We start from the raw sequence: 24,591 nt of genomic DNA, 5'->3' as shown, positions 1-24,591 counted from the left end.
CAGCCCCAGGCCCTGTGAAGTGATCTGCACTGCCCAGGGTCAGGGGATGGTGGGGGTAGGCCTCACCTCGGCTAACCTCCCAGCGGAACAAAGGGGCCTTTCTCCACGCCCGCCCGGGAGGGTGTGCCCGCCCGGCTGCTGCCGCCACTGCAGAGGGCGCTGATTTTTTTTTTTTTTTCTTCCTGACTTTTCTCCATTTCTCTGTCTCTGGTTCCTGATCTCTGAGTTTTAGTCTCCATTTTTTCACTTTTTATGGGGATGGGGTAGAGAGCTTCCTTTTCAAGTGTTTACCAATTGCAGAGACAAGTCTGCACTGCCAAAAGGTGAGGGCATCCTGGGTGCGTTAGGAATACTCCGGGAGTCACGTGGCCTTAGACACCACCCCACCCCAAATCGAGGGCAGCTCCATTCTGAAAGAAGCAGGCAGGATTCAGAGCGGCAGCCACGCAGGGTGGGACCGCGCTCATTGGATAACCCCCAGTCAAGCTATGCACCTGGCAGGTCCCCCGCCTTCTGTTCGCCCACCCATTTCGCGGCCCGCTTTCCATCCGGCCCTCGCACCGCAAGCTGTTCCTAATCAATGCGAACGGGAAACTCGGCCCTCACATCACATCACGGGATGTGTTTGGCAGCAACAGCAACAGGAGCCGCTGCCACGGGCAGCTCCTTCCTTGGTGCATAACCCAGGGTCCGAGTGGCCTGGGCCTAAGTGGGTTCTTCTCCTTCCTCTTGGGACCCTCTGGGTATGCAGAGGGAACCACATCCCCTGGAGCTCTGGGCTGGTCGCTGGCCGCGCCCCGCCGCAGCCCTCGGAGGGCAGCTAGTGTTAACTCGCTGCGCCACCTAGCTATGGCGTCCAGGAGTGCAGCGCTTCGCTCCCTGAACCGCGTCGCTTCCTGAGCCGCGCCGCTCCCTGAGCCCTGCTGCCCGGCAGCCTGGGGAAAACCTCTTTTTGGTCCTTCAGGGAGTTATGAATGAGGAATTTGGCACCTGTCAGTCGGAGGACCAATGTCACTTTGTTCCTTCAGCAGCCTTTGCTGTCCTTATGCAAGCTTGGTACTTTACAGTATATAAAACTCAAAGTTAAAATATGTTAAAAAAAATCTGTAAAAATTCCCACTCACATCTCACGGTGCTGAGCAGGTCTTGGTTGTGTTGCACCAAGAAGCAGGAGAGGCACACTGGAGGTCTAACAGCAGCAAGTCTAGGATTTGGAGCCTAGGCTTCTGATTCCAGGCCCAGGGCTCTGTGCAGCACTCGGTGCCGTCCTATTCAGCCCAGCCCTGCCCAGGCTCTTAGGGCTCCAAGCTGGAAATTTGCAGTCAAAGGCCTAGATTCCTCGTATTTCCTCTGGACAGCTCTGGACAGTGGCTGCCTTCGGGTCTCCAGGGCAAGGAGAGGAGCAGTCCTGTGAGAGAGTGCTCTGCTGCCTTCCCCTGCTGTGCCATTCTCCGTGAGGCTCCAGTTCCTTCCTCTGGTCATTCCAGCCCTTGAGTATGGCACAAGTATGTTCAGTCCTGTGTCTGGAACCAGCTCGGCTTTGCAGGAGGATTAGCAGCATCAGGGTTTCCACATTAATTCACTGGACATGAGTGTCAGTGGTTGGGCTGCAAGAAAGCTATTCTTTCTTCAGGAGGGGGAAGGTGTCAGCTAGCTGGTGCCTCTGTTCCCTGGGTGGTCAGTGTAGCCATAGTTTGAAGAAGGATCTAGAAGGGTCTCTTTGGAGTCTTATCATCCACTGCAGCTGTGCTTTGAGATGTGGGGGATGTAGCAGCAAACAAAACCAACAGAGAGGGCTTGTCCTCAAGGGGCTGATGGTCTAGTGGGGTGTTCCTGGTCAGGATCTCCTGGCCTGAGTGGCCTGGTGGCCAGGTCTCTGGGGCTCTCATGCCTTCCAGAGCTAGAGCCTCCCACTTCCCCAGCTGTGGACCAGCCAGAGGTTCCCTGTGTAGGTGGGATTTGTTTAGTTTCCAGCCTCCAGGTGGGAGAAGGGCCCCACTTAAACATCTGATTATGGTGGGCATTTGTGTTTGTTGCTTGTCCATGAGCCAGGGTCAGTCTCTGCTGCACCAAGGCAAGTCTCCAGGTGAAGGAGGCCCCTTTGGAGTCACCAGCCTGGGTATTGAGTGCTCTCTCATAGGGGTTGAGGAAGTTAGCACCCGAGGAGGGGAGGCAGGTGGCTTCAGCCTAACTCCAACTTCCTCTTCCCCACAGGGTGAATTGAAGGAGGTGGGTTCTACAGTTCTAATCCCAGGCCCTGAGGTTTCCTGGATGGATTCTTCCAAGGAAAGGGAACAGTGGAGGGAGGCAGGAGCAGAACTCTGCTTAAGGCTGGAAAGAGAGCAGGGGGCAGAGAGGTGGTGGGGGAGGCTGATGCTCCCCAGTCCCTGCTGACCCTCTGTCCTTTTTGATTTCCTCAGGCAAATAGGCAGAGAGCTTAGGGACCTTCCCATGCCCTGGGCTAAAGTGAATTTCCTGCTCTATAGGGTCTCACTTCTTCCACCTTCCTTTTCTTGGCCAGTTGTTCCTTCTCTGAGCCTCCTCCTTTTCCTTTTCTCTTCCTGAGTATCTTTAGGAAAGTTTTCCTCTTTCTGTTTTTTTTCTTTGCCCAAAGGAATAATTTCCTCTCTGCTCTTTTTTGTTTTTGTCCCCTTTCCCTGCCTCTCTCAGAATCTTGTACTGTACTTCTCTGATTCTTTTTGCCCCAGTCTTCTTTCTTCGCTTTGGCCCTGATTCTCTACTGTGGCTCCTCCTTCTCTCTCTCCCTTTCTCTCTGTCTTTTAGTTTTAGTTTTATCTTTTGGTTGCTCTCTGGCTCTGGGGCTTCCTGCCTTCTCGCATCCCTCCTCCAAACTCCTGCTTGTCCCAGGCGCATTCCTTGAGTGGCCTGCAGAGCCTCCGCCTCCTGCTTCTCATACCAGGTCGGCATTAGGGTCTGGAGGACTCTGTCCCTTTATGAATAATTAGACCAAGGGCAAGTGTATTTGGGGGTAGGAGGAGGGTGATGCCCAGCCCTGGGAGGTGGAGACACTATTAATAGCCCTAAGAGCAGCTGGGGGTGAGGGTGATTGTCTGGCCAGCCTGTCCTGTCCTGGGCAGCTCAAAGGGCCAGAAAGGGCAGTGCTGGAAATAGAGAAAGCGGGTGGGGGTGGAAGAGCAGCTCTGCAGGCCCCTTCCTGGGATGGGACCCCCCCCCGCCCCAGGGCCCCTCTCTTTTCTTGGCATGTGGGGTATGGAGGGCATTCTCCACTGTCAGGTTTTCTTCGTCAAGTTGGGGAGGGGATAGAAGCTTCCGGGGCTGGGGGCCGCTTGCCTGGACCCCACCATCACATGACTCTTGGCCCCAGGCCCTCTCAGAAATGCTGGCTCCAGCTGCCGGCTGAATTGTGGCACCAGCCAGCACTGCCAGGAGAGGTGCCTGGCCTGGCCGCCCATGGGCCTGTGCCTGTGCTCCTGGTTTTCTCAGCTCTCTGTATTCCAAGGCTGGGCTGGGCTGGGCAGGCCTCGGACCTAGCACTCCCAGAGTCTAGGGGGACAAGCTCTATCTTCTCTGTTCCCTGTTGGCCCTCTTTCCTCCACCCCTGTTTCTAGTATGGTGACTGTCTTGAGACCGTTGGATGGCTACTGCACACTGATGTGAGGAGGGATATGCCTGTACAGATGTCTGCCCAGGCTCTGCCATTATATTTGCAGAGGAACCTCTCTGTTGCTCTTTGTAGATGGTAGTGGGCCAGGCCCCAAGGGAGCCCCTCTGTTCACTGGCAGTGGTCTCTGGGGCAAGACACCAAAAACTGCAATCTAGGACACACTCACCATGTACTCAAGAGCATGAGCTCCTGGGGAGGTGAGCTGAGGGTCAGCCACAGCTTCCCCACCAGGGTGGGAGGTGGCATTTGAACAGAGTTGAGAAGGAGGAATAAGCATTCAGCAAATGGAGACGAAGGGAAATAGTAATCCAGGTGGAAGGACAGGCGACGTTTATGTACCGCCAACTATGAGCCAGGCCCTGAGCTAAGCACCTTATTATACATGTTTTCTCATTTATTCCTCACCCAGGAATGCTAATGGTAGGTGTTATCTCCCTTTTACAGATGAGGAAACAGTTCATAACTTGGCCAAAGTCACAGGCTGGTAGGTTCTGGAGCACGGATGTGAATTCCAGGGAGCCTTGGTATGCCGTTGCTGGCCACCCACCTCCTTCCTCCTCCTAGCCTCCATTTCAGCATGCCCCCTTTGGCCCCTCTGTGCTGGGGCAAGGCCAGCTCACCCAGGATAGGGTATCCACAGTGGTAGAGCACCGTGTTGTACCCCCTCAGTAGACACAGGCTCCAGACCAAGGGCACCTCCCTGGGTAGGCCAAGGGCAGGCTCAGAGGACAGGTGAAGCAGACCCAGGCCAATGGCTCCTGCCTTTCTCCATCTCCCCAAGATGTTTTTCTTTGCCTTCTTCTTTGCCTGATCTTTGCCTGTCATCTTCAATCTCTTCTGCTCTGATGGGAACTCCTACCCCAGGTATCTCTGAAACACCCCAGACAGTGTTGCCGCCGTGCCCTGGGTCCACTTGTTCCCTCCATAGTCAGGTATCTGAGGTGCCAAGTTTGGTGCTGGGTCACCTTGCCATGGGCAGACACAGGAGGAGCCTGCAGGCCCACTCGCATATCCCATTGCTGCTGTGGCTGGGGGTCTCATTTATTAACTGTTGGGCTGGTCCTGGAGTGGCCATTGGCAGGTGGGCCTTTGTCCACCTGCTGGGTGCTCTGCTCTGCACCAGGGGGCATATCGCTTCTCTCTCTCCTTTGCTGGCCACTGCCTGTCATCCGTTGGGGAAGAGCAACTGAGCATTCAGTTCCCCAGTGCCTCCTGGCTGCTTCTGCTGCTCCATGCCTGGGCCCATCTCCAGGAGTTCTCCCTGGGCTGGGGATGGCTGCTAATGAACAGGAGAACACCGAGTAGCTCACACCAAAAGAACTCCCTGGAGGGCTCCGGGGCCACTTGCTGGGGATGGAAGGGAGGCGGGAGTTCTGTTGTTTTCTTGGAGGAAGATTTTAAGCTTAGGAACACCTTTCTCATTATATGAGGGAGGCAGTGATGGGCTGTGTGGCTGGAAGGCTTCTGGCTAGGAGTCCATCTCCACATGGGGAGGGGAGGCAACCAAGGACTGTAGGAGACAGGCCTTCTTCACCTCGACACTGTGTGGGGCCTGTGGCTTTCAGATGAAGCGTGAGACTGCTCTGCTGGTCTCCTGGGTACAAGATGATGGACTTGCTTTCTCCTCGCTTCCCGAAGCCTCACTGCCGAGCTGTGAGTCCTGCAGTAGCCAAGCCTGGCACTTGCTCCAGGGGTACCCGTAGAGGCCAGGATGCGTTGGAATGGAGAAAGTAGTTCTTCCTGGGGTCAGGGGATGGAGAGGGGAATGTCCCATCCAGATGCTGGCCCTTCGTCTGCCAGGTTCCTGTGCCTTCCCTACCCCCCCCGCCCAACAATGGCTTTCCTTGAGCCTAGGCCCTAGGGGCAGCCAGAGCAGGCCTAGACCACATGTGGGTGTGACTCGGTTTCTTCCTCTTTCCTGTCACTTATCCCCTCTGCCATGTCCTCTTCCCCCATCTCCAGCAGGTCAGTCAAGTCAAAGGCAGAAGTCCCTTTGGACCTATGAGCAGGGAGGGAATGAGGGAAGGGGAGAGGACGATAATGGGGTGACATGTTCCCCTGTCGTTATCCCTGCCCCCACCCACAGCTTGAGGGCTATGCTTCTTGTTCAGGCTCCTGCTTTAAACCACGTGAGACTCTAGGGATGACAGAGGAAGGAAAAACCTGCCACCTCGGGATGACTCCAGGATGTGTGTGTGCGTGTGTGCGCATGTGTGTGTGTTTGTGCACACGTGTGTGTGCACATGCATGGTGGCTGGTGGGGCAGGGTGAGGAATGGCGAGAAGGAGAGGAAAATCCTAGAAGCCCCGTGGGCCCAGGCCCTGGCCAAGCCTCATCCGCCTGGTCTGCCCTCTGGCTGCCCTGCATTCTCAAGGACTTCCTTGGTCCCCTGAGTCCCCTGTTTGCTGAGACGGGGAGAACCCCTCTGTGACCCGTCTCCTTAGCCCCCCATCTATCCACCGTTCCCCTCCTCAGGGTGTCTCAGATTCTCAGACTTGAGTTTCAGGAGGCACAATAGTTACATTCTCCAGCTCTGATTGCTACAGGCGGGGCCTCTGGCTCCCCTTGAGATTGGGTTTCCCGTGCCCTGGACGCTCCGGAATCTCAGAGGAAGGGGGAGAGAAGTAGGAGGGGGGTGCAGTGCTGGGAGGGCCAGTGATTGGCCCCAGAATCGCATCAGCCTTTCAGAGGATGGGATGTTGCAGCTGCCCAGAGGCACCCCCAGAACAGAATGTACCCCCACTTGCTTCTGGAATGTCAGGACTGGGAGGGCGAGGGGATGGGCAGGCACACCCCAAGGGCTGTTCTCCCCGTTTCCAAAGGCCAGTGGTTCCTGCAGAGTTGAAGGGGGTTCGTCTCTGGTGGCTCCAGATGTACCATCTCACTCCACCCTTTCTTGACAGCAAGAAGTGGCTAGTGGCAGCTCCGTGTGTGTGTGTGTGTGTGTGTGTGTGTGTGTGAGTCTGAGCATATGAGTGTATGCATCCAAGTGTATGCACATACCTGGGTATGCATATGTGGGTTCAGCTAAGGCCAAATCTGTGCACACCCCTCAGTCTCCATAAAACTTGTTAGGCCGAAGTCCGTGGGGGCAATTGGCCAGCAAATTATACATGGCCCCTTTCACAGCACAAGTTTGTTTCGAGTGGGAGCTGAGGCCAGTGTTGGCTGTAGCCAGCAGGAATTCCTCCCTCACCCTAGTGGGAGCCATAACTATCTCCCCATCTGTAGCTGGAAAAAAAAACAAACCATATATATATATATATATATCATGCGACTGGACGCAGTGGCTTACGCCTGTAATCCCAGCACTTTGGGAGGCTGAGACGGGTGGATCACCAGGTCAGGAGATCGAGACCATCCTGGCTAACGCTGTGAAACCCCATCTCTTCTAAAAATACAAAAAATTAGCCGGTGCTGTGGCGGGTGCCTGTAGTTCCCAGTACTTGGGAGGCTGAGGCAGGAGAATGGCATGAACCAGGGAGGTGGGGCTTGCAGTGAGCCAAGATCGCACCACTGCACTCCAGCCTGGGCGACAGAGAGAGACTCCATCTCAAAAAAAAATAAAACAAACAAACAAAAAAAACCATGCTGTCAGTTGGAGTTTATGTGCAACCCCAGGCTCCTCCTGGAGCTTCCCCTCCAGAGCTCTACTGAAGAGGCAGAGTCCTCTCGGAAACACGCACAAGCACACGTGCCTGCAAACAGCAGAAGGAAGAGGGGGGGCTGCTGAAGAGGTGAGGGGGAGGCAAAGGAAGGACAGAGGGAGGGGAGCCAAGGGAGACAGGGAAGTAAGATCAGAAATGGGGATCCAGGGGGAAAGGCAGAGAGCTGAATAAAAGAAGTAAGGTGGAGACTTGTTCCAGGGGCTGAGAAGGGGAGCTGGTGTGGGTGTGAGAAGGGCAATTTTGCAGGGGAACTTTGTGGCTGTTTCAGGGGATACTGAGGGGCCCCCAAGGAAGAGAGGGGCCCAGAGTGGCCACCTGGCTGAGCCTGGCTCTGGTCTGGGCACTGCCAGAGGCCACCAGCCCACAAGCTGTTGTTGCTGTGGAATGACCAGTGGTGTGCAGATGAATAGAGTGGGCCCAGAACCTGCAGCCAAATCCCGTTTCAAAGGCTTCTTCAGCAGAGCCCGCTTGGGCCCATGCGGAGACAGAGTCCAGTCTTATCGCCTGCTCCTTCATAGCCCTCCCTTCCAGAAGCCTGCAAAGTGGCCAGAACCATGGGCAGGGGAGGCCTCTGCCTCAGAGACATGGATCTCACGAGTAGCCCAGGTCCCCACAGAAGGACAGCCAGCAGAGCTGCGTGTTTGTGTGACACGAGCCAGCCTGACACCCCCAAACAGCATCGAGAATGAGCTGTGGGCTCTGAGGTACTCTCCCTCCCCTAGCCTGGCCCAGAAACCAGGGACCCCGAATGCCAGCCTGGCCAAGGCACCTGTCGAACACAGTGGCTGGGCTCAGGTTTTAGGCAGCTGCATTTGATGGGCCGAGTGGGAAGCAGCTGAGAGCACAGAAAGAACTTTCCAGCTTCCAGCACCAGCATGGAGGGAAACTCTGAGTTGGTGTGGGGCGAGGGGAAGCAGCAGCACTCACTCTATCCCATCTCCAACCAGTATCTCCAGGGAGCGCTGGGAGCCACAGTCCCTGAAGAGACTGGGAGGGTGGTTGGGTGGCCCTGAACTTGGGGGTGCACAGTTAGTGTCCCCACTGGCTGGCAAGCAGGCTGGAGAGAAGCCTGGGGCCAGAAAGGCTTCCAGGGGACATGGCCCCAGAAGACTGGGGAATCACAGAGACAGCCCTCAGGGGCATGGGCCGACGACAGAGGATAAAAGATGAAAGATGGAGCCCGGAACCTGCCCGCGTTGCGCCAGCCAACACTGTCCCTGCCTCTCCACTGGCCCACAGGCCACCAGCTGGCCCATTGTCCCCAATGAGAGAGCAGACACTGGAGGGGGCTCCCTTGTGGGCAGGGGCTCACTCATGTACGCCTGCCTGGCAGGGACTGTCAGGGGAGAGCCACCCCGGGCTCAGGGGCAAGGAGGGAAGAAGGGGGGTGGCCGAGAGACAGAGTGTGGAGACTGAGTGGGAGGCCCGGCCAGAGTCCGGGAGGCTGCCCTCCACCTTCAGAGTGGAGAACAGAGCCCGGCCGTGTTGCAGTCAGGTCCCCTCCTGTGCTATTGGCAGTGGGCAGCGTGCGGGGCCTGTGAACAGGAGATAAAGAGTTCAGGCAGAGTGTTTTTTCTCACTAACCGTGGATTTGTGTATTTGTTCAGCTGGTGGCTCTGATAAGCCCCATTCTGCCAGATAAAAGCAGAGCAGCCACGAGGCAGGGCCTGGGGAGGGGCATCCTAAAGGGGCCTTCCTCCTTTCTGTCCCAAATCCCAGGGTTATCCCCTCCCCCGGGGAAGCCCAGACAGGGAAGGCAGTCACGACATGGAGATGCTCTGCAGCTCCTGTCACCTGTCCAGAGCAGGTGTAGACCTCAAGGCAAGGCTCCTCGAAGAGCCCGCCAGGTAAGAAAGCTGGCCCACGTTGCGCCTCTGGTGGGCAGGACGTCTCCTTGCCTCCCCAGGAGCCCTTTCACCATGGACCTAGTGGCCTCTCTGGGCCCTGCAGCCACTGGCTGCTTCCTGCCAGCCTCCTTCCTCCATCTATCCAAGGCACATCCCTGAGCTGACAGGGTGCTCAGAGACCTTCCCCTGTCACATCCCTGGTGTCGCAAGGTACCTGCGGCCCTATTGGGGCAGGGGTCTACTCTTGCTGAGCTAGTTAAGGCCCTGGGCCTAGAGATGGCCTGTGAGGACTTTAGCCACCTTTGAGTAGAGCTACAGTGTTCCCTGCCCCTGGCCTCAGCCTTCCCTGCTCCTTTCACTGTGCTGGCCAGGGGGGAGAAGGGGAACACCACTTGAGCAGATCAGTGGGGCCCTGTTTGCAGCTGCTCCGGCCGCAGGCCTGGCTCCTGTGCCTCCGAGCCTGGGTCCAGATTTCCCATGTCTCTGCCTTTTGTCCTGGAGCTGAGCTGAGCATGTCAGGGGCCGGCGGTCGTGGCATTGTGGGCCTCCGGCTGAGGCCGCCAGCCGTAAGATGGCTGCCAAGGTCTAAAATGGCTGCCAGCAGCGCCCGGAGCAGCGCCGGGAGGCGCGTGGCAGGGGCTTCACTCGCACCGGATCCTTGCTCCCACTTGCTCCTTTACACAGAGCTAATAGTAATAACAGCAATAACGTTTTGGGGCTGTGTCCTGATTTAGAAGGATTTCCTGTCTGTCGCGCTCTCCTGGAGCCCCATTTGTCTCTGCCTCAGTCGCTGGCCCACCTCCATCTCTTTGTCGGGTTCCCTCTCGGCTGTCCCTGGGCTGGGTACGCGCATGCGCATCCACACACGCGTGTGCACGGGCACATGGCTTGCCATCTCCACTTGGCCTTTCGCAGTGGGTCGGGACCGCTCCCATGGGGTGGACTGTGAGACTTCCTCCTTCTCCCCCTGACTCCACTGATCCAGCTCTGGAGGGCTTGGTGGGGACCAAGTTGTCCCTAGGATGGGTGGGGTTCATAGCAGAGAGACCCCTGGGCAGCAGAGTGGAGACCACATGCCCCTCGCTGAGCTCTGCACATGGGTCCTGAGGTTGTGCCCTTCCCGAGCCGTGATTTAGAGCAGCCACAGGACTGGGGTCTGAGGAGGCCCTGGGGCGGGCTGCCTGCTCGGTAGACCCCTTGGCTGCCACTCCCGGACCAGCTGGGGCTCAAATCAGACCCAAAAACCCAGCAACGGGCCAAGGTGAAAGAGTGAGGTAGTATCAAGAAAGTTCACATTCACACCATGCTATGGCACAGAGAGGTTGCCCTCTCAGGGAACATGGGTGGGCTTCCTCCAGAGCAGAGAGTGCCATTAACAAAGAGATGGCTCAGGGTGTAACCTCTTTTGCCAAACATACCACCAGGGCTGAGCGAAAGGGGAGGTATGGAAAGGATACACCCCAAACCAGAGGTGGTGAAGTATATCCTTCCATATTAAAAGCACGTGTTAGCACTTTGTATTAAAAAGAGCTACTATTTCTTGACTCGCTACAATAGTATTTATTTTTTGGAATTAAAAAATCAAAAGTTAAGTGGGGATGGGGTGGAGGGAAAGTGGGGCCTGAAACAGTCATCCTTTTTCACCCATTACACTAAGGCAGGCAGCCTGGAGCATGGCCAGTGCTTTCAGCCCCAGACATGGTGGGGCCCTCATGCTGCAAGCAGGGGTGCCACCCGGGTGGGCTGCATCCTGCCCTCCAGCCCCAGAACCCAGCTCTGTTCCTTGCCTCCCAAGTGACTAATGGGGTCCCTCGCCCCAACCCTAGGGCTGATGTCACCTTTTGGGAACCTCCTTTATGGTGGGGGCCAGCAGATTGAATCAGGGTGGTGGTGAGACCCAGGAGGCAGGAATGCTCTTTAAAGTCAGGCAAAGCCCTGGCCAATACCAAGGCACGTTTTTCAGATGCCACCCCCATGTGGTCCCCCTGCGAGCAGCTGATTCTTCACCAAATGCCTGGCTTCCTCCTGCCCCACAACCTGCCTGGCCCCCCTCCACCACCCTCTCGCCAGCTGTCATGCCCAGGCAGGCATTCTGGAGGTCCCCGTTGTGCCCCTGGCACACAAAGCTTTGAGGACCAGGGGGACAGGGGTGGGGGGCTTTCCCAAGCTCAGCAAAATATTCACACACACACACACTCCACCCTGCCCCCAGCCCTCTGTGAGCTCCCACTGCACAATGAGCCCTTGTCTCGGGGCTCCCTCTGAGCAGCTGTGGCACCGGGGCATGAGACAGCCCAGACAGGCTGGCACAGAGCGGGCGACAGCGTCAGGGCAAACCTCCCCCCTCTGGGTTGCCAGGCACTGCCTCTGAGCATAAAGGTGAGGTGGGGGAGGCGCAGGCAGACAGGAATGGTTTCAATTAACCAAGTTAGGGAAGGGGATGCTCCTCTGGGAGCTGGAGCTGGGTGGGGGATGGGGGACCCTTGGGTCTGTCCCCACTGTGGAGAGAGATGGTCTCTGACTTCTTTCTTGGGACCCCTCTTTGCACCTGACTCTTGGCTGGTGCTTTTTACCTGAGGGTGACTTTGCCCTTAAGGGCACAGTGGACAATGTCTTGGGACAGTTTGGGTTGTCACAACTGGGGTGCTACTGTCATCTAGTGGGTGGAGGCCAGGGATGCTGCTCAGATACCCTACACTGCACAGGATGGTCCCCACCACAGAGAGCAGTCCAGCCCAAATGTCAGCAGTGCTGAGGCTGAGAAACCTGCACTGGGCCTGTCGTTCCTTCCCCGCTTTGGGTCTCCCGGAGCCTCCCGGGGCTGGTTTGGGGAGAGGGTGGGGTGAAGGTTTCTGTGGCCAGAGTGGGCCCTCCCTGCTCTTGCACCAGGCTGGAGGGGCCAATGCTTGGCTGGTGGTTATGGGGAACTTTGATCCTGACACATTCTCCCCTTTTGTGTCTCCTGCAGAATCCGGACAATCAGATAGTTCAAACCAGCAAGGAGATGCGGACATCAAACCACTGCCCAACGGTCAGTGCCCCCCACCTGCCCAGCTGCCCTTATCCTTCATGCCCCTCCACTTCCTTCCCCCACCCTGGCTGCCCTGGCCACCCTCACTTCTTCCCCTTCATTCAGCTGTCTCTTGACTGAGCTTAGCCTGCCGTCCTGAGGGGATGGGGGCATACCTAGAGAATCCCCCCTCTTCGGTGTAGACCTGAGGGCCAGCCTGGAGCTGGAAACGGGACTTGGAAGGGAGAGGCAACAGTGGGGAAGACCTTTGGAAATAGCCAGGCAGCCCCCTTCTGGCCTTGTCTTGACTCACTCATCCTTTCCCTTCTTCAGGGCACTTAAGTTTCCAGGACTGTTTTGTGACTTCCGGGGTCTGGAATGTGACAGAGCTGGTGAGAGTATCACAGAGTAAGTGAGTCCTTTCTTCCAGGCCAGGGATGGGGATTGAAAGTGAGGAGGTGGGACCTCATGGGAAGTCCTCCTAATAGGGTCTTAGGGCAGGTGGATGGGGACAGATGCTTTCTGGGACACTCTCGGCTCCATTGGTGCTGGGCTGGGTACAATAGAGTCTTCCAGAGAGGCCTGTCTCCAGTCTCCATTGCTTTGGAGGAAAAAGAAAAAGTCACAACCAAAGACTCTTCTGTGACTCACTAGCTGGGAGGAGGTTCCTCAGCAGCCCAGATGGCCCACTTTCTTCCATCTCCTGGCCCCACAGTAAACTCACCCTGGGCTTCTGGGAAGCTGTTCATGACAACGAAACAGACCCCATCGGGCCTCCCCCCACCTCCAAACCTCATCATCCTCTCGTTCTTCCCAGCTCCTGTTGCAACAGCATCAGGGCCCAACTTCTCGCTGGCGGACCTGGAGAGTCCCAGCTACTACAACATCAACCAGGTGACCCTGGGGCGGCGGTCCATCACCTCCCCTCCTTCCACCAGGTGAGCCCAGTGGCCCTGCCTTTCCATCTTCTCTCCACTCCCCGCCAGGGCCAGGGCCATCCCAGTGGCTATAGTCAGCTGTGTCACCGAGGCTGGGGTGCTTCAGAATGTCACCTCTCATTGAGGGCACTGGCTCTAACACTTTAGAGTCCACCATGCACAGTCACCCACTGAGCCCCTGCTTTGTGCTGTCATGAAGGACCCAGCCCTGGGGACACAAACTCGCACGAGGCATAGCTTTGCCTGGAAGTGGGAGTCCAAGAAGGTCTCTGTCTTGGGGAGGTGACATTTGAGCCCAGACACAGAGGGGGTTGTTGGGGGGTGTGGGGAAAATGTTCCAGGAGAAGAGGGCAGCCTGTATCCCAGTTCAGCCTGCACAGGCTGGCGGGACCACCCTGCAGAGGCCAGAAGAAGGCATTTAGACTTCATCCCTGGGTAGTAGGGACCCCTGAGGGGTTTTAAGCAGGGGATGCTGAGGGTGTGTGTTCCAGAAAGCTCTCTCCAGCAGCAGTGTGTGTGGGTGGGACTGATAGGCAGTTAGGAGGCCATTGGAAAGGCTAGAGTCGGGGAGGGCCTGGGGGGTGGGGTGGATGGAGAGGGAGGGAGCTGCTTGGGAGGCAGGGATGTGGGTTCTGGCCAGGGCAAGTTGTGGTGGGCAAGGTCCGCTCCACTTTTTTTTTTAAAACATAGGTATTTATATTAATTGTGAGATTTTTGGCATTCATTTTGATTTTTTAAAAATATGGGACTAGGCCAGGCGCGGTGGCTCACGCCTGTAACTCCAGCACTTTGGGAGGCCGAGATGGGCGGATCACGAGGTCAGGAGATTGAGACCATCCTGGTTAACACGGTGAAACCCCATCTCTACTAAAAAATACAAAAAATTAGCCGGGCATGATGGCGGGCACCTGTAGTCCCAGCTACTTGGGAGGCTGAGGCAGGAGAATGGCGTGAACCTGGGAGGCGGAGCTTGCAGTGAGCCACGATCACGCCACTGCACTCCAGCCTAGGTGACAGAGCGAGACTCCATATCAAAAAAAAAAAGGGACTAAAATATTTTTTATATTGATGACTGAGTTTTATGGCATTTTTGTCCCCCTGATATTTTTGTCCCTGCGAGTATGTCATTCACCTCACCCTAGCCCTGGGGGCTGCCAGGAAATCATAGGTGGGATACAGGAGGCAGCTGAGGGTTTTGCCGACTTCTCTGATGTGGGCAGCTTGGAGGATCGTGGCATCACAGATTGGGAAGGAGCTTGAGGAAGAGGAGCAGGTTGAAGCTGATGGCTTGAGGGGCCCTAGGGCTGATCTTGGGGTTGGGCACACCGCGAGTGCCCAGCAATGCTGCTGTCGGCCGGCACCACTCCCCACCCAGAGGGCCATCTATGCACAGTTCTTTAGCCTGGACACTTGGTCACTCCCTGGAGCCTCGGCCCATCCTTGGCCCATCTGACCCTTTCTTCCTTCCCCAGCACCACCAAGCGCCCCAAGTCCATCGATGACAGCGAGATGGAGAGCCCCGTTGACGACGTGTTCTATCCCGGGACAGGCCGTTCCCCAGCAGCTGGCAGCAGCCAGTCCAGCGGGTGGCCCAACGATGTGGATGCAGGTATGGGTGCGAGGGATCCTGACCCAGAGCAAGGGCAGCCCAGAGCCTTTTTGTCCCCTTCTCAGTTTACCTAGTGAGCCTCCCACCAGTTGTCCCCCTGTTAGGGGGCATTACCCATCTGTTTTCTTGCCTCCTGATCTTCCAGGGATGGCAGAGCAGGCTGAAGGAAGGGAGTGGAGGTGAGGAGGGGTGCTGTCAGAGTCAGCAGCAGAGCCCGTGGTATGGCGGTGGGAAGCAGAGGGGGTGCCAAGCCTCTGGTGCCCCACAGTGGGATGGCTGCAGCCCCTCCTGGTATTTCTCTAGAGGTTGCCCCACCCTGTGGCCTCATGGTTTAAAGCAGTTTCTCACCCTGGGGGCTCATCATTCTGTGTAGGGGGGATTGTTCTGTGCATGGCAGGATGTTTAGCAGCATCCCTGGCCTCCACCTACAAGATGCCAGCAGCAAAACCCCTACCCCCAGTTTTGATGACCAAAAACGCCTCCAGACATTGTCAAACGTTCCCTAGTGGGACAGAATCCTCCCAGGATGAGAACCACTGGTCTCAAGGGCCCAGCTTTACAGAGAGAGGCTCAGAGTCTAGTGAAGAATGAGCAGAGTCCTTTTGAGACCGGGTAGGGAAGCTAGTGAAGGGGAGAGAGTACAGAGGAAGCCAGCTCAGACCTTCCCAGTCCCCTCTAGGGATCTTTTTCTTGTTGAACCCACCCCCCCTTCACCTCCATTCTTGACTGAGGGTGCAGACAGACCTAGAGAGGACTCTGGAACAGAACGTGTAACACGTGCGTGTGTGTGTGCATGTACATGAGCACATGTGTGTGAGGAGGCTGGCTGCAAGAGCCCCCCGCTGATGTGCCAGTGGTACAGCCTGTGTTTATCCTCACTGTGGGTGTGACAGGGCCAGGGAGTGCAGACTCACGCGTGTGGGTTGTGTACAGGGCAAGTCTGCTCTGGACAGGCCTGGGCCCTGCGCATCATTCTCCTCCTCCAAAAGATGAGGGTCTGACCTAATGGTACTTTGTCTGATGTTTTCCAGATATGCCCCTACTGGGACGGGCCAAGTGGGCAGGCAGAGGCTGGGGTGGAGCGGGGTGGGGCTGGGAGGCACTCCTGCTTTTCTGCTGCCCCAGAACGAATGCAAGTTCCGGCAGCTTCTCCTCCTCCTGAGAGGAGGAAGGGAGGGCTTGCCTCCAGGCCTCAGGCTGAGATGGTGGGCTGGAGACCCTCTAGACGGCCAGCAGAGGCTGGCCGGCTGGAGACCCTCTAGACGGCCAGCAGAGGCTGGCCTCTGTGAGAAGGCTTCCTTGCGTGACTCTGGGGCCCCTTCCAGGGTCTCCTTGTGGCAGGCAGGGACTTGGGCCAGCATGGGCCACATGCTTCCCTAGGGGAGCCTTGAGAGGCAGAGAGGAGTTGAGAAGGTCCAGGAGACTCTTGGGCTACATCCTGGGTCCCTGGCCAGGGCCTCAGTAGGTGACCCCTTCTGTAAGGACTGCCCCTGGGGTGCATAGAGGACTGTGTCTGCAGCTGGCTCCTGGGGCAAGGGCTCCTGGGCTCCTGTGCGCAGACCTAGTTCCTGAGGAGCCCCCCTCTTCCTGGCTCCTGCTCTCTCCTTTCTTGGCTGTCTGCTTTTGCGCCTGCCATTTCTGCGTTTCTGCTCCTTCCGGCAGTCCTGCCACGCACGGCCCCCCAACATCCTCCTGCAGCACCCTCCGGCTCCCTTTCCCCCTCACTCCGCTGTGTGTTGTTTCCATGGGCTGCAACAAATTGCCAATTAAGCGGCCCAGCTGCAGGACAGGGAACAGCTGGGGAGGCACTGTGCGGCCGTGGGGACAGCTGTGCACAGCTGGTAGGATGCTCCCCCCTCCCCACTGTGCCAGCTATCAGGTGGCACACAGCTGCTGCCAGATAACACCTCTGCTGGCAGCTGGGAGTTCGCCCTTCCCCCGCCCCTTTCCTCTGCAGTTAAGATGGCTCTTTATTTCTCTGTTCTGCAGCCCCTCCACCTCTCACCCAAACTGACTTGATTTGTCCTCCAAGGATGGCAGCTCTTGAGATCTGCCCCAACTCTACCTTATCCTTCCCAGCCTGGGCACAACCTGAAAGCGAAGCCTAAGATGGGAGTTGATCTTTCCAGAAGAACCTGGCCCCCTGGGGGCCCTGCTTTGTCATTTGGATGCTATGGCCACTGGGCAGAGATGAATTTCTAAAGACAGACCTCAAACAAGGTGTTCTCTGTGCCCTTGTTTCATGCTGAATGCCACCCACACCTCTGGCACCAGAAGCAGGGCAGAGCCCTGAAATTACCCATCCTATGGTAGCTGAGCTTCTGGGTCCCCTGGCTGGGGGAGTCCTCTCCCCTCTGGCTCTGCCTCCACAGCTCGGCTAGGCCTGAGCAGCCCGAGGACTCTCTGGGTCCTCTGGCCTCTGTCCCTGCTCTCTCGTTGGGCATTGTGTCCCTCCTGAGGGCTCATGGCTCTGTGCTCCCTTCCCTAAACGGGGCCCTGGCTTCTTCCCTCCAGAACCTCCCATGGCCTAGGGCACCATGGCATAGACCCCCGCCTGTCCCTCCCAAACTTACCCCTTCCTGGCTCTCAGGCTGGTGCCCTGGGGTTCCTCCTGCACTCTTTTCCCAATGTTGGTCCTGCATCCCACCCTTTCACTTCATTACCTGCTTGCCAGGGCACAGGCTGGGCCCCTTGCTCACCCCTTGCCTGGCACACACCACCCCACATTACCCAGGGGCCTCGTTTTCCTCTCTGGTCAGAAGCACCCTTTGGCTGGCCTACACACAGGGCCTCGGAACTGGGCCCAGAACAAGGCCTGGGACTGGGCAAGAGCAGCAGGAGGGAGCACGGTGGAGGAAGGGGCGGTGGGGAGGGGCTGAGGAGAGAAGGAACAAACCGCTGGCTTCCCGCCTTCCCCGCGCCCACCCCAGCCCAGCTAAACCTGCCCTGTGTTGCTGCTTCCTCCCCCCAGGCCCGGCTTCTCTAAAGAAGTCAGGAAAGCTGGACTTCTGCAGTGCCCTCTCCTCTCAGGGCAGCTCCCCGCGCATGGCTTTCACCCACCACCCGCTGCCTGTGCTTGCTGGAGTCAGACCAGGTGAGAAATGGGGGGCCCCGGAGGGGGGCAGTTGGGGAGGTGGCTGAGTATCTAGGGGCAGCTGGCCAGGTGAAGAGGCCAGGGCTGACCCCGAGTGACAGCCCCAAGCTCTCCGAGTGGGCTGTGGTGCAGCAGCAGGTGGGCATGGGAGCCGGCCCCTGCTTCACGTAGCACCTCATCGAGGACCAGGCCGGGCCCCTGGGCTGCCCACCTGGCTCCTGAGCAACCTCCCACTTCTCACTCCTCACGTGCGTGGGTGCTACACACAACATAGGCCTGTCCCGAGTCCTCCCCAACTCTGGCCCAGTTCTCCTTTTGTCCTGCCAGCTGTGGGCGGGAAGGCACAGCCTTCTGCCCTGCCCTCCTGCCGGCTCCTCTCTCCCAGCTCCTGGCTGAGCCCAGGCTCTGGTTTTTTGCCAGCATGAGCCCAGGTTGATGTGGGGCCTGGATGGAGACGAGTACTCCTAAGGAGCCCAGGCTTCTGCGGCAAGTAGCTACCTTGTCTGGGCCTCCCTGCCACTTTCTAGAAAGGAAGGGCTGGGTCTAGGGGACAGGTGGTACCTGGGCTGCTCCCCAGGAAAAGGAACTGCCCACTGCCATGGGGCTGCTATCTGACTTCAGTGTCCCAGTTGAGAAGGTGCTCAGGATGAGAACACATAGATCGCCCTGAGGAGATAGGATCAGGCAGGAGGCTGTGGAAGCTGAGACCTCAGCCCTGTCACTCCTTCACTTTATTCTTCCCTCTCTGGGCACCCACCTGGCAGCAAGAGGCCTGGACTTTTTCTGGACATGGCCGTATGTCCGCCTGCCATCTCCTGGGCTCGTATGTAGGACACAGAAAACGAGGAGGTTTACCTCCTGGCTTCCTCCTTGGGGCCTCCTGGCTGGGAGCCCAGAGGCAGCCGGTGCTGGGGCAGGGTGTGGTGGCTGCAAGGTGGGGGTGGGGAGCCCAGGCCCTCTACACAGGCAGCAGGAGGGCGCAGGCCTGGCTCCTCCGGCTCCAACTCAGCTTTTATGAACTCCAGAGAGAAGCCAAGTTTCCTCAGCCCTCTAATGAAACCGAGAGCAAGAGCGAGCTGATTGGAAACAGACAGGAGGGGGAAGAGCTGGGGCCTGCGCTGGGTTGGGAATTGCGTGTGCAGGGACGCGTATGTGAGGACACGTGTGTGAGTGATGAGGCTGAGCACATGAGAACACCGCCTAGGTGGCAGTGGCTGGGTGCACACCAGCTCGCACTCAGGAGATGTGTGTGCATATGTCAGACGGCCATCCTGAGCAGATGCTGGCTTTGTCTTCATCCGGAGCCCCAGGGAACCCTCTGCCTCCTCTTGTCCCCACCCAGTCTCCCACCCAGGGCCTGAATTAAGACAGGGCTAGTGAGGCAGTCACCTTAGGTGCAGAGTGTCAGCAAGTATCAAAAACTCAGTCATCAAGATAAATAATATTTTAATGGAATATGTTTTAAAATCCAAACTATTGCAAAAAAAGGGTATGATAAGCAAACACCAGTTTTTTTTGTTTGTTTGTTTTTCTTTTTCTTTTTTTAAAGACAGTTTCCTGCTCTATTACTCAGGCTGAATACAGTGGCACGATTATAGCTCACTGAAGCCTTGAACTCCCAGACTCGAGTGATCCCTCCTGTGTGCCACCGTGGCGAATTTTTAAATGTTTGTTGTAGAGACGGGGTCTTGTTATGTTTCCCAGGCTGACCTCCAACTCCTGGATCAAGTGGTCCTCCCACCTTGGCCTCCCAAAGCACTGGGATTACAGGTATGAGTCACAGCACTCAGCCATGTCTTTGTTTAAAATGGTTTAAAATGTTGAGGCTGGGCACAGTGGCTCATGCTTGTAATCCCTGTGCTTTGGGAGGCCAAGGCAGGAAGACTGCTTGAGGCCAGGAGTTCGAGGCTGCAGTGAGCTGTGATCACGCCACTGCACTACAGCCTGGATGACAGGGCGAGATCCCATCTCTATTTAAAAGATACTGGCTGGGCGCGGTGGCTCACGCCTGTAATCCCAGCACTTTGGAAGGCCGAGGTGGGCGGATCACAAGGTCAGGAGATCGAGACCATCCTGGCTAACACGGTGAAACCCCGTCTCTACTAAAAATACAAAAAATTAGCCGGGCGTCGTGGTGGGCGCCTGTAGTCCCAGCTACTCGGGAGGCTGAGGCAGGAGAATGGCGTGAACCCGGGAGGCAGAGCTTGCAGTGAGCTGAGATCGCGCCATTGCGCTCCAGCTTAGGTGACAGAGCGAGACTCAGTCTCAAAAAAAAAAAAAAAAAAAAAAAAATTCTTTAGGCTGGGCACAGTGGCTCATGCCTGTAATCCCAGCACTTTGGGAGGCCAAGGCAGGCAGATCACTTGAGCCCAGGATTTTGAGATTAACCAGGGCAATATGGCAAAATCTCATCTCTAGAAAAAAAAATGCAAAAATCTGCCAGGCCTGGTGGCGTGCACCTGTAGTGCTGGTTACTTGAGGGGCTGAGGCGGGAGGATTGCATGAGCCCAGGAGGATAGCTTGCAGTGATCCGTGTTTGTGCCACTGCACTCCAGTCTGGATGACAGAGCCAGACCTTGTCTCAAATAATAATAATAATAACACTTTTTTTAAAAAGCCAAATAAAATAAAGACAAGATCCTACCCTGCCTCATCTGCCTCATCCTAATCTCCCAGCACTGGTTGTGATCAAACTTTATTTACAAAAACAAATGGCTGGCCTTTGGACCCTAGTTTGCCTATTTGATTATTATTACTATTTTTTTGTATTGCATTAAAACATCATGGATCCTGATGACTGACTTTTTTGTGCCACCTTAACTGTTGTGCCTGTGGTGGTTGCCTCACCTGCTCAGGATCCTCAGGACCCTCAGCCCTCTGACCGGCAGCTCCCCTCCTCTCCTGTCCCTCCCACTGGCTGCCTCCTTGGCCCTGATGCCCTTTTTTCCCTGCCCACGTGCATGCAGGGAGCCCCCGGGCCACAGCGTCAGCCCTGCACTTCCCCTCCACGTCTATCATCCAGCAGTCGAGCCCGTATTTCACGCACCCGACCATCCGCTACCACCACCACCACGGGCAGGACTCACTGAAGGAATTTGTGCAGTTTGTGTGCTCGGATGGCTCGGGCCAGGCCACCGGACAGGTGAGTCCAGAGGGCCCCAGGAGCCCGGCTACAGCCTCATCTCCACATCTATCTGTCTGTCTCAGGGCTCACAGGGAGAGGGCCCAAAAGCCAGGAGCCTGCCTGGGGCTGGAGCAGCAGGGAGCTGGTAGTACCAAACGCCTCGATTTTTTCGGTCTGGGGACGGGGGTCTGTGTATTATGCCAGGGCCTATCATGGTCCAGAGAGGTAGGGGCAGCATCTGGGCCCCCTTGCCCAGGCTCCTTGCCCTTCCCATGGTCCTTGGCCCCTCAGCAGGAGTGAACTCAAGATGATCCAACCCGGATCTGGGCCCTGACCTCCCAGCGCTCCTCTTAAACCTCGGGGCTGCAAGGATTTGCTAGATTCTAGACCAGGGTTTCCCCAGTATCAGCACTGTTGACATTTGGGGCTGTTTATTCACTATTGTGTGAGACCATCCTGTGCACTGTAGGATGTTGAGCAATATCCCTGGCCTCCACCTGCTAGATGCCAGGAGCACCTCCTCCTCCCCAGTCTTGATAATAAAAAAATGTCTCCAGATTTCAGTGTGCCCAGGAGGGCAAGACCATCCCTAGTGAGGAGCACTGTGTCAAGGGAAAGCCCCAATCCACATAGCTGCCACGGAGACTCCTGTTGGCAGGACTTTTAACAAAGGGTTCCCAGGACAGTCCTGGTTCTAGAGTGAAACCCTGCTGCTCCTCAGCCCTGGGAGACACACTGGCTCCCCCCAGAGCCCTTCTCTGTCACTGACAGAAACTCAGGGTTGGTCAGCAAAAGAATGATCCCAGGAGGTGCTGGGCCAGAGATGACCCTTCAGTGGGACAACGGTCCCTGGTTGGAATGTGGAGGTTTCTAGACCTCTGGGAAAAGTCCAGAGCCTCAGCAGCATGCTGTAATAGGAGAAGCTCCAGCTCCTCTGTAGCCAGCCCTCCCAGCCTGGAAGCCTGCTGTGAGAGGTCAGGCAGGGAGGATGCTCAAAGGGCTGTGGTGGGGAAAGGCATCCCGGAAGCACACACCAGAGGCTGCCTGCAGCCACCAGCCCCGTGCTGCCTTGGTGTGCTCTGGCAGAGTGAGCATTTGCTAAGTGCTGGTGTACTGATTTGCAGTGGGGCCGTGGCTCCGCCTCCTCACTCTGTCCCTAAGGGAAGCCAGTCCTCTTCCCTCACTCCTGTTTCCCTCCTGCTCCTTTCCTCCTCATCTCCCTTCCCCCCTTTGCCCTTTGAGGGTTTCTCTTGGCTGACTCTGCAGCTCCTTAGTGTACTGGTAGCTTCGCCCACCTCTCTGGATGAGCTCTGTCCACTTTTAGGGTCATGGAGGGAAGAGCAGACCTGACCTCTGACAGCTGCTGTGCTTGCATCAGAGATGCCAGCAGAGTTCACGGGGAGCTACCAGCCTATGCCTAGCCCCCAAGGGGCCTGGGGTCTGGGATATGCGGCAGAGAGGCCTGGAACATTACCTTACCTGCTTTCTTAACTACCAAGGCAGCCAGGATTTGGAGTCAAATTCAGGCTGGCCTAGAGACCAGCCAAGGTTAGGCCAAGGAGCCAAACCTAACCACAGAACCCTTGAGAAAGTGGGTCATTTAGTCCCCTGGCCATTTTGAGCCTCTGGTCCTGAGGGCTGGGTCCTGAGCCTCTCCCTTGACTTGACTGTTCAAGATTGAGGACTCTAATATAGAGCCATAGTTTTTAAAAAAAAGACAGAGGACTCATTTTGCCTAGAACCTTCTCTTCCTGAGGCAGGCACTTGCTCCAAGCAGACCATGGACAAAACACTGCAAACAGGCACCTTGATTAAGCAAGGAGTGTGGCCCAGCTGGGGAGCAACCTCTGAGTTTCCTTGTGTGGCCTGTTGTACTGAAGAGAGGGAGAGGGGGCTCAGCAGGGAGCCTGCTTGATGGAGCCCACCCCCAGCTTCTGGGAGGAGGCTAGAGACAGCACTGTGCTACACAAGAGGCTGATGCATAGCTGCAGAGAGCCAGAGGGCCCGGCTTCACCACTGATCCAGTGGGCAGGGAGTGGCAGTGCCCAGCTGTGCTTGCACTACAGCCACTGTTAAGCAGTGCTTCTCAGACTTGGCATGCACGAGAGTCAACTAGAGCCCTGGCTAACACACAGATGGCTGTGCCTCACCCCCAGAGCATCTGATTCAGCAGGTCTGGGGTGGGGACTGAGAATTAGCATTTTTCCCAACTTTCTAGGTGATGCTGATGCTGTTTCTAACCTCCTTGAGAATCAGAAGTCACAGATCAGTTTTGCAGGAAAATGTCTGCATAGAAGAATTTTAGGCTGGGTGCGGTGGCTCACACCTGTAATCCTAGCACTTTGGGAGGCTGAGGCAGGCAGATGATTGCCTGAGCTCAGGAGTTCGAGACCAGCCTGGGCAACACGGTAAAACCCCTCTCTACTAAAATACAAAAAATTAGCCGGATGTGGCGGCGTGTGCCTGTAGTCCCAGCTACTTAGGAGGCTGAGGCAGAAGAATCGCTTGAACCCGGGAGGCAGAGGTTGCAGTGAGCCAAGATTGCGCCACTGCACTCCAATCTGGGCAACAGAGTGAGACTCTGTGTCAAAAACAAACAAACAAACAAAAAACAGAATTTTACAGACAATTGCAGAAGGGTTCCCAGGGCACACCTATAGCCTGGCCTTGAACCCTAGGGTAATAACAGCCAAGGCCATATGGAGACACTATGCAGAGGAGATACAAAGGGCAGTTAAGAGGATGCCTGGTTAGCTGTGTTTCAGGGAGAAGGAAGAGACTGCCAAGTGAACATGATGGAGAAATCACAGGGCCCAATGGGAGAGCATGACTCTGGGAGGCAGGATGCCTGGTCCTGGCTCAACCTTGACCACCAATGTCAGAACAGCCAGGCCCATGTGTTCATCTGTAAGGTGAAAGTGAGGAGCTGGCCGGGCGCGGTGGCTCATACCTGTAATCCCAGCACTTTGGGAGGCCGAGGTGGGCGGATCATCTGAGGTCGGGAGTTCGAGACCAGCCTGACCAACATGGAGAAACCCCGTCTCTACTAAAAATACAAAAATTAGCCGGGCATGATGGTGGGTGCCTGTAATCCCAGCTACTTGGGAGGCTGAGGCAGCAGAATTGCTTGAACTTGGGAGGCGGAGGTTGCAGTGAGCCAAGATTGCGCCACTGCACTCCAGCCTGGGCGACAGAGTGAGACTCCATCTCAAAAAAAAAAGAGAGAAATTGAGGAGCTATACCAGCTTCCAGGCTCCTTCTAGCTCCTAACTCATGAGGTTTCAAGGCACTGCACAGTCACAAGACCTTGAGGTTTTTAAAACCTCAACTGTACCCCAATCAGAGCTGAGACATGCCAGCCTGGTTGGAAGTTACATCTAGAAACTGAATGTTGTAAATCAGCAGGTTTCAATGTCTGGTCATATCAGGCGGATATTAGCATTATCGGGTGGGATTAATGATTTAGATACTCCTGGGGGAGACAGGCTCTGAAGCTGGAGGAAGGCAGAGGCCGTCCTGTGGTTGCTTGGAAGGCCTCTGTGTCCCAGTCCCCTGGGAGCCTGAGCTTGGGACACCTGGAGAGGAGGAGTGAGGCTGTGATAAGACCATCCCATTCCCTCCTTCTAGGCAGGCATGGAGATGAGGGGAGGCGTCG

The 24,591-nt window shown here is 56.4% G+C and overlaps 1 protein-coding gene across 12 annotated transcripts in view; it reads left to right on the top strand.

Moving 5' to 3' along the window:
- Window positions 1–24,591, top strand: part of NFIX (nuclear factor I X) — a 103,085-nt gene that overhangs the window by 65,210 nt on the left and 13,284 nt on the right. For 9 of the 12 annotated variants that reach the window (XM_030820683.1, XM_030820678.1, XM_030820680.1 and 6 more), the window contains exons 3-8: window positions 12,130–12,192; window positions 12,505–12,579; window positions 12,989–13,109; window positions 14,582–14,718; window positions 17,690–17,812; window positions 20,779–20,954. In XM_030820683.1, coding sequence (XP_030676543.1) covers window positions 12,130–12,192; window positions 12,505–12,579; window positions 12,989–13,109; window positions 14,582–14,718; window positions 17,690–17,812; window positions 20,779–20,954 — 695 coding nt within the window. The remainder of the gene's footprint in view (window positions 1–12,129; window positions 12,193–12,504; window positions 12,580–12,988; window positions 13,110–14,581; window positions 14,719–17,689; window positions 17,813–20,778; window positions 20,955–24,591) is intronic. The other 3 variants (XM_030820685.1, XM_030820674.1, XM_030820681.1) reach the window with 1 other exon arrangement.

This window comes from Nomascus leucogenys, chromosome 10, assembly GCF_006542625.1.
Source record: "Nomascus leucogenys isolate Asia chromosome 10, Asia_NLE_v1, whole genome shotgun sequence".
Lineage (NCBI taxonomy): Eukaryota > Metazoa > Chordata > Mammalia > Primates > Hylobatidae > Nomascus > Nomascus leucogenys.
Note: the sequence above shows the minus strand (reverse complement) of the source record. Positions and strands in the feature narration are given on the sequence as shown.